This window comes from Branchiostoma floridae, chromosome 2 (assembly GCF_000003815.2).
Source record: "Branchiostoma floridae strain S238N-H82 chromosome 2, Bfl_VNyyK, whole genome shotgun sequence".
In the NCBI taxonomy this organism is placed as follows: Eukaryota; Metazoa; Chordata; class Leptocardii; order Amphioxiformes; family Branchiostomatidae; genus Branchiostoma; species Branchiostoma floridae.
Window position 1 is genome coordinate 16,887,613 of NC_049980.1, and position 9,523 is coordinate 16,897,135.

The following is a 9,523-nucleotide window of genomic DNA, read 5'->3' on the forward strand; positions in this document are numbered from 1 at the left end:
TTGGTGGAACTCGGGAGTCGAGCGGATCTGGGAGATTGCCGAGTGATGGAAAGGCGCTTCAAGGACGAGCAGGAGCAGTGCTGCCAGCAGTAGTGTGAAGAACACCACAGCCGACAGCACGGCTTTCCAGACGGCTGCAGCCGCCGATGGCCGCAGCGTGCATGCTGGCTGTAGGTCTTCAGGTCCTTGGGACTTGCCGGATACCTCACATGCTGTCGCTTCTGTTGCTGGAAACGGGACAGAAAAAAATGAAATTTTCAAACATACACCTTGATGACAGCTGTTGGCTTTAAATGATACACATGTACTATAAGTAATTGCCCCCACCTTAGCACCAACTAACAGAATAGAATTTTTTGCATAACATAGCTCCAGGACATCTAGCCATTTCCAGTCCTAAAAACAGATTTCCAGAATACATTTTCCTGGTTTTAAAATGACATTTTCTGCTCAGTTGAGTAGGTTAGCCAAGGTCCTTGGGCTAAACATTACTCCAAGCCTCAGTAATAGCCATGCATCCAGCTGTTCCTGTGGTTCAAAATGCAGTCAAGTGGAGGTTGTAATTATTATGCTTTGATCTTTCAGAAATGTCAAAGGCAGAACTTGCACGTCTAGAATAATAATTCTATGTATCTCATGCAGGGCATGAAATACACACCTGCAGGCTGCCCTTTGCAGGAGAAACTGAAAGTGCAGGCAAAGCACTTTAAGGACACCTGCAATTCTGGGGTTTCCCTAGATAAAACTCTGCTCCACAAAATGAGATGCTATGAAATACTTCAGTTAAATCCTGACTTCCAACTGCTAGTGTTCCAACTCCGTTGAAATAGGACTGCTATCATGACCTTGCTGTTTAATTGTCCCTTTTTTGTAGCAAATGACAAAACAGTATTGGCATTTAAGACCCAAACTGTGAGAATAGATGTTGAGTTGCAAAATATCCTGTAACAGTTGGATTTTTTAAAGTGGAACCCAAAACAGATTAACATCTGTGCCAGGGAAAATTGCTTAGTTTCTGCATCGTGAAGCATGTTATGGTGTTATCATTGGGAGACTAATCTAATTTACACACACTGTTGCCATTATTTGAAAATGAAGGTATAGAAAAACAAATCATCATTACGGAAATCATGCTCCAAGCTCTTTGACATTTATTGCTGTTATCATAACACAATATTTAGTAAATATGTTTCCATGTGCATGTAGAGTACGTAATATAACGGGGGCCGCCCTAAGATGCACCATGCCCTAAGATGCCCGGATTTTTTGCTGATCTTATTATGCATAAGTACGCCATGTTTGATGCCACTGACTATGATGATTAGAAAGGTAAATAAACCAAGTCCAAACAAACAGCTGTTTTTTTCCATTAAAAGAATATGTACACGTATTCACTTCCCTTCTTTTTGAAGACAGAATTTTCACAACAATGTTGGTAGCGCCGAATCACTGTGGTCACCTGTTACTAGGTATTGGTGGCTTGTGTCCCTAAATATACAACCAGTACAAAACAGCCACACAACTGTCATACACATAAGAAATAAAGCTTCACAAAATGCTAAAAATATTGGTCTTCAAATGTTTCTTGAGTAGAAGACCGGCCATACAAAAACAACATAAGCACCATCGCCGTTGTTTTCCCCAGGGATTGTGGCCCTGCATGTGGCAGACAAGCGAACGCCCAAAAGATTTGTTGCTCTAACAAATGATTCGTACCGTCTATATCAGTGAAACTTCACAGAGTGATGTCGAATATGTTTCCCAATACATACACAGAGTTTTTTTGTTATTTTGGCGTTGTCGTTTTTCGTAATGATTTTGTGAGTCTGGCCGGCGCATTCAGTGCATTTCGCCCATTTCCCATGAAAGCACGACCTGGATTGTGAAAGATTTAGCCCTCCTCGCGGGAGACAAGAAGCACACACAATCACAATTCTACTGTCAAAAGAAAGCTAATAACATCCATTGGCATAATACCGGTCGGTTTACTGCAATTTCTCAAGCAATGCTAATTTGGCAAATGATCAACGCATCATTTTCTCCAGTTACATGTTGCTGTTACAGCTTACCTTTGCCACTTCTTCTGTGTAAATTATTTTGTCTCTCTGGTCCTGCTAAAAACATAATATCGTAATTGGAACACACCGCGGAATTGCACGGAGAACGGGCGCGTGGCTGGAAGGGGGTGCACTATACCGGCCGAACGAAACACGGCACAATTAACTGCCGCTATGTACCTTTATACATCCTCTGTTGTTCCTTTCTTTCCTGTTAGTAGTTGCACAAAACAAAAACCTGCATGAGCATACAAAAATTCATGAGAAAATGGACGTATACTATCAAGAATTTTCATTTAATTTTGGTCCGTCACAACCGCTATGACGTAAAACTTTACTGCTGGCCGTAGCATTAAAAATGGCGGGAAAATGGCGGCGTACGTTCAATTTGACCCATTCAGCCGTAGATCCGGGCGATAATGCAACGGTTCCTCACACTTTTACACGAGTTGTAGGTCACCAAAAGAAATTCAAGATTGCTGTTGAATCATGCTCGTCTTGTGCCGTGAGCACATGTGATTATTATCTACAAATCTGGCGATGAACGTGACAGTGTGTTTGTCCCACGACGAGCTCGCCTGCCCCAAAAATGACCTGAAAACTTTTGGCCTTGTTGTCTTCGAATGCATTGTTATCGATGCTTTGTAAATTATGTATTGGACACCTAGATGTCTGAAGTGTGCATACCTCAGAAATAACTATTGTTGCATGTGTAGATCTCTTTAAGTTCCACTATTTTTAATCGACCGGTATAAGGCTTATGACCGGTATTATGCCAAAGCTAATACATCATAACATCAGAATTTTTATTCATGTTTGTCTAAATTGGTCACCAACTTCCGAAGAGAGCAAATTCCAAAAGCGTGGCAAGGTAGGGCGGACTGTCTAACGCAGCTCAAAATCGGAATCTATATTCACGATAACGTCCTCGGTGTTTGCCAGTTGTAACGCGGAGGGTGAAGGGTCCATGAACAGTAAGGATGCCTTCCTTATTCAAGTATGGTCTCTAGATGTAGGTGTTAAAAAAATTCATTGATCAAAACTTGACCACTCTTTGGCAACTAGTGATGGAGCGCTGTGAGTTCGAGCACGTAAAAAAGCGGGCATCTTAGGGCGGCCCCCGTTATATCTTCTAAAACCCAACAATGTCAGCAAACATCTACACCTGAGAGAAGGAAAAAGGCAACATAACAAGATATTACAGATTTACTCATGACCGAGTCTTAATTCTGTATTCTGATTTTGAATGTATGAAGTTGACCGTAGAAAAAGTCCCCGTAGTTTTTTCTGCTCCTCACTAAAGCTTCTTCTAACAAAAATGTATGAGGTACTTACCCCTTGAAGGTGAGCCCATGCCGATGACCCCGGTGACCGTGCCACCACAGTTGCTACTATGGTGGCCATTGGGCAAACTCTCTTTGGCCAGCTGGTTTTGAATATCACTTGTTTCTTCTGGGGTAGTAGGCTCACTCACACAAGGACTGTATGCAACAGGGGAGGGCGACAAGTCCTTATTCGTTGTGGTCAATGAGTTGGCATTGAGCTGTAGTGACTTGATGGGTGTTGATGTCCCAATAGGCTGGAGTTCTTTTAGAGCTGCAAAATAATTAAAAAAATTTAAGATCAGTGATGAAAGTTGCTCTCCAAAATCTTGTAAGTTACTCAAAATGATCCTAATTTCAAAAATTGTATAAAATTGTATAATAACCCAATATCTGTGTAGCACTGTATAAGGCACGTAATGTTTTATAATTGCTAAGATGATGAAAATTTCAAATTAAATGTACTTACTAAAAAGTTTTGTTTTGTAACCTAACATTATACAGAAAACACCTTGTATAATGCAGGCCTTTTGTCTTTTACATAAACTGCACATTCATCTGCACACATTTCATCTGTCATATAGCACTGAAAATGTGACATTACCCGGCAAATACACAAATAGAATAAAAGACAAGAAAAGGAAAAAAAGTGGGATTTTTACATTGAATTTCTTAATATTGACTTTTTATGTTCTCATTTTTAAAAATTACAAAGCCCTGCAGAATAGTTCAAGGAGACAGGGACAATGACCCTGAGGCCACTCCCTCACAACATCTTGCATCAATTTATGGCCACTTTCCAATGGTTGTCATTTTGCCATTGTGAATGTCAGACTAAAGTGGCACATGATCCTATAGGAGGTAATTTTAGAATTCCCTTGGCTACTGCTAGTATACAAGCTACGCATTCATGATTGAAATGAGAAGGCCTACATGTACGCCCCAAGGGTTGACATGCAAGATGCACAGGTTGTAAAATGTATTACCAGATAAGTTGCACAGCCAGCAAAATGTTTCTCATTTAGCACCGCTGTGATTGAAATAGCAGGTTAACACTCTTCCAAGGCTGTGTGAGGCTGATAAGCATGGGCTCTGGACAACCAACATACATCTACATGTACATGTGGTATGTGCTCGTGGTACGCAAAAGGAATTCCAGCACACACTACTGGTAAATCTTCCGGTCACTTCACTATCATACAAAACAACTGAAACCACATCTTTCCAATTCTTCTTGTCATACAATATACAAAATGAAGTCTTTAATTTGTATAATCATATGACTTATATTATGAATTGTTAGGGGGAAATATGTTAGTCAACATACAAGCTGTTCCTGGCCTAGAAAATGCCCATTTGCAGCATCCAATAAAACTGTGACATTCACCCCTTGTGACAGAAAGCAATACTTGGGAAAGTAACAGTAAAACTTAGTGGGTACTAAATGAAAATGTCCTGTGGCTAGCCATAGAGGTAATGTTCACAGAGCAGCAGAGTAGTGCCTCCTGGCTTAGGATGTGTCACATCAACATCTGCACATAATCCATAGAATGTCTAAACCAATATCCTACCTGCAGATTTCTCAACAGATCCTTTTATTAATGATAAATAAGATGTAACACTGGTTCACCATTATCCGTGGGGTAACCTATATTCGTTGTTTTTAGAAACGGGGTAATTGTAATGTCAAGTCGACAGACGGTGGCTTAAAACTGATTTGAAACAAATATTACAATTTGAAACCGTCCACCGTTGACTTAACATCTCAAAGTAAATACCTTGTGTTGTAAAACAACGGATTTAGGTTACCCCACGGATAAAGGTGAACTAGCATTTAAATGTTATAGTTCAGGGAATTCAATAAAGATATTTTTAAAAACAGATGATTCATTTCAGGCTCAATAACTGTATCTACAATGTAAGTTGTAGCAAGCAATTCTGTTTTCATATTCATAGTCACTTTCCTTTCAAAAGTTAGACAAAATCTAAAATAAATGTACATTGATGTACATGCGTATACTATTATGACTTTTCAGATATCGCACGCTAGCATAAATATTCCCTATAGCTGAAGAACACAACTACAAAATCCACATTTATAAATTTTGGAAAATTTTTTATCAGACTACTGTGTCCAGGTGAACTTTATTTCAAGAATTTCCCACCAGACAATGTAATTTTTGAAACTAAAAAAGAACAAATTTGTTAAAAGTTCTAACTACTTACCATCTTAAGTTGATGTCTAAGAAATATATTGCACAAATCACCAAAACAGTATACATGTACATGTACCCCCTTGCTGCATTTATATTAAGGACTGAAATGCTGACAGCCATGCCCCATGAAGCATAAAATCTACATCAGTTTGAAACAGATCATGCAGTATATTCTTAAAAGTACAATGTGCCATGCATGTCTATCATCATGACACTGTTTAAAGATTCCTGTAAATGGACTTGAAGAAAATCAAAATAATGTTATTAATTTAGTGGAGCAATTCTTTCTAGTAGTAGACCAAAATTAGATGTAACAAGTTTATATGAGCAGCTCAGTCCTGAACCATTTGGAATTTGACACATATTGGATAATTTTCCACCCTGATGAAATAGGGACAGGCATTGGTCCGATTCACTAGCCTTGGGGAAGCATGAAATATTGATCTAACGGTTCCATTAGAGCCTGTCTCAGAGTATGATCGACAATTTATGCTCAATTATCCATCACCAAAAGAACAGCTCCGGTTGTGCGTGAACTGTAACTTGCTGTATGGGCAAACTCCTAATCAACGTACATGTACATTACAGATGAAAGGCAGAGAAATCCTACAAAGAATCAACTAGAAAATAAATGCAACGGGCATAAAGTCAACATTTCAGAAGTGCAGTGAAAGAGACATTTGTATATTAGGAGTTGCCTCTCCTACATTCATCCAATCTAAGACTTCCATGCCAACTCACCATCATGGAATGTCTCGTTAAGAGGTGAGCTCTCAGGTGCTTCTCCCTCCTCCTCCTCCCCTGCCTTCTTCTTCTTTGCTACCAGCTCCGGCTTGGTTGGAGACCTGAGTACAAGGTAAGGCCAGTCAAAGCCTAAGTGTATGAGTGCTGCGCATGGTTGATTTGCAGGTAATGACAAAGCTCCCTAGGAGGATCATGGGCCACGCAATCCGCAGAATAATAAGCAGTCTGTGCATGCACTTACTTTGCATAAGTACATGGGCACCAGATCACAGACATGAAAAATTCATGCTATTGTCAAAACTTCAGCATACATCATGTCCAGGCAGTGGGAAAATAAAAAAAATACAATCTGATTTTTCATTATGGTACAATGAAAATATGGGGACATGTGACCTCAGCTTGTGTGTCGTTGCGGCCACCCTAGCCAAACTATGGGACATACATTGTATTGGTTGTTGGGCCTCAACATCTCTAATGGGACCAGGTAGAAGCAAATGAGAAGGCCATAGCCTGGTCGCAGTACTGGCATGGGACAATATGATGATGATGATTATGATCATACAAGATAAAATGCACTTCAGTGTTATTATGTACAATGATGGAAATATCCTATTTAGTAGATATGGAAAGATCCTATGCTAGACATATGAGTAGCACTGAAAAAAATTTGCTAAACTTATACTAGTAATAGATTATCTCATACCCTACATTAATTGATAAGATGAGCACTATAAAATTTGTCAGCAGTCACCAGGCAATAACCAAAATAAAGTAAGTGCCTTTCTCAGACAGTTGAAAATGTTTGTAACACAGAGCAGTTCCCTCCCATAGACTTGTGTGTGTAGAATTGCAAGATGGCAAATGCATGTACTATGAGAAGTACATCTTATGTGGAACATCAAACTTTAACAACACTGGGCTAGCCAAATTGGTTCTTCCTCTCCAATGTCATGCAAATTCAAACACTTGTTGCTGTGAATCATCATCATTACCATTACTGTTATGGGCGACTAACGTAAGTCGTTAAGACCAAATGTGATTTAAGAAATGCAGATTTTGGCGTTTCCTTCAAGGGCTTAAAGTTGCATTGATTTTCATCCAATCATAAATCAGTTAAGTCCTCTCAAATCCCATATAGTGCTAAGTTGTCAAAATGGTAGCTTAGGTTGCATTTAACAACATTAACCACAAAATCTAAAAAATCATGCTGGAAAGCTCCATTATCATCTCTGTGGCCTACACTGTATATCATGCCTCACAATTTTCATCTTCTTCCTATTCATCAACAAGTTCAACTTAAATGCTAAAAGAACAAGAGTTCGTAGACCTCAGGCCTGCATGAAATGTATTGGGTTTCTGTAGACCTATTGGGTATTTTTGCCTTTTTGTCTGTGGTACGTGGTTGGAAAAATGAGCTTTTTACCGTATTGGTTGTGCACCATGCAAAAGTCTGACTCTGAAATTCCATTTTCTGAATTTGTAAGTTTGGACATGGATGAACATTACTTATTTTGGATTTCTTAAGTATGTAACCAACCACAGTACTTTGAAGTTGTTGAGACGCTACCTTTTTTTGTCTCAGATGGCCCATGCACATGTAGTTACTCTGTCACATGATATACTAATATCTTCCTATTTCAATGTACTGACCTAATGCAGCTGCTAAGTCTCCTTGGTTTGTGTTCTTCCAATGATATTCATTAAAGATTTATTTCTGGGGTGTTATTCACTTGACATCGGAATGTTACTTGCATAATTTGACCAATGATACTTTTATCTGTAGTTCCATAGACATTAGACAATATGAATAGTGGTAGCCCCCATGCAGCAGCAACAGTTAGTCCCCAGGGTGGTGTGATATTTTCATTCAATCCATCCAACCCAAACCTAAATCTCCTGTAGTATCTAAGCCAAATTTAACAGCATAATTTACTATGAAAAATGTCCTTGTCAATCCCATTTATAGATGGCAAGCTGCTGGCAATGTAGCCTGATTAAATCTCGCTTATAGCAGCCCGCCAAACATCCGCCGGCCCGCGGGGAGGGGCCAGTTACAGCCCTGGACAGCGGAGTTTGTGTTACACAGACTACTGGCAATGGAAGCTTTGAAAAGTTCAGAAGCTGTTGTAGTCAGAGCAAACACCCAGCAAACATGATTGCCAACAGGGTAAAGGAACTTGTACCGAAACTTAAAACTCAGTACTATACAGCTCTAGAAACACCACAAAGAGTAATAAGCAAACTCCAATTATACCTGACCAACAGATATATAATCTTGTACACTCCCGTCATCTGGCAAACTGTCAGTGCCACTAAGTAACCTGATACATTGAAGGTGGCCCAGGCCAGATGATGGTTCTACACCCAACCATAATCTGTTTTTAAAACCAAGCAGATATTGGGAGGATGCCCCAACCACACAAAAACAGGATCAACCTATACAGTATCAAGTTCAAGCACTAGGAGGCCCCAAATCAAACCTGACCACCAGGACACCACAAACAACTCACGTACCAAATAGCAACACAATGGTACCTTGCGTTCCGGAGATACAGCGCACGCCCCGTGCCCGCACAAAAGGTAACCTAAAATGTCAAGTTCAAGCACCAAGGGCGCCAAAATCAAAATTGAGCATCATTCAGCCACCGCCGACACATGTGCCAAATATCATCGCGCCAGCACCAGCCGTTCAGAAGATATAACTCCGGAAACACCCCTCTCGGACACAAAATTCGACCTGCCGGGTCAAGTTCAAACGCGACAAGGCCCAAAGTCAATCCTAGGCAACAGGCAACAACCCCCCACCCATGCACCAAAAATCGTCGCAATCGCGCGTATCGTTCCGGACACACAGCGCCAAAAGTGCCCCAAAAACACCAAAAATGCCACCTGCAATGTCAAGTTCAAACGCCAGGAGGCCCAAAATCAAACCTGAGTGTTAGGCTGCCACCCCCAACCCACGTACCAAAAATCGTCGTGCTCGCACCATCCGTTCACGAGATACAGCGCCCTACATCCCCGGCTACCGAAAAGTTCCCACCAGCATCAAAACCATACCTGCATACATGCAGGTAAATAGTAAGGAAGGTTGATGTCAAATATGCCATTAAGGTCAACAGCATGAGGAAATCACCACCTCAAAAGTTGACGTCGCTCGAAGGTCACAGTCGTTAAAATGACATGT

The 9,523-nt window shown here is 40.4% G+C and overlaps 1 protein-coding gene across 1 annotated transcript in view; it reads right to left on the bottom strand.

Annotated features, from left to right (window-relative positions):
* Positions 1 to 3: 3 nt before the first annotated feature.
* The window catches only part of LOC118408711 (FERM domain-containing protein 5-like), a gene marked incomplete at its 3' end in the record, with an annotated part of 36,378 nt that continues 26,858 nt past the window's right edge, over positions 4 to 9,523 (bottom strand). Inside the window, exons 13-15 of the mRNA XM_035809567.1 lie at positions 6,337 to 6,440; positions 3,393 to 3,653; positions 4 to 227 (exon numbers count right to left, since the gene is read on the bottom strand). Coding sequence (XP_035665460.1) covers positions 4 to 227; positions 3,393 to 3,653; positions 6,337 to 6,440 — 589 coding nt within the window. The remainder of the gene's footprint in view (positions 228 to 3,392; positions 3,654 to 6,336; positions 6,441 to 9,523) is intronic.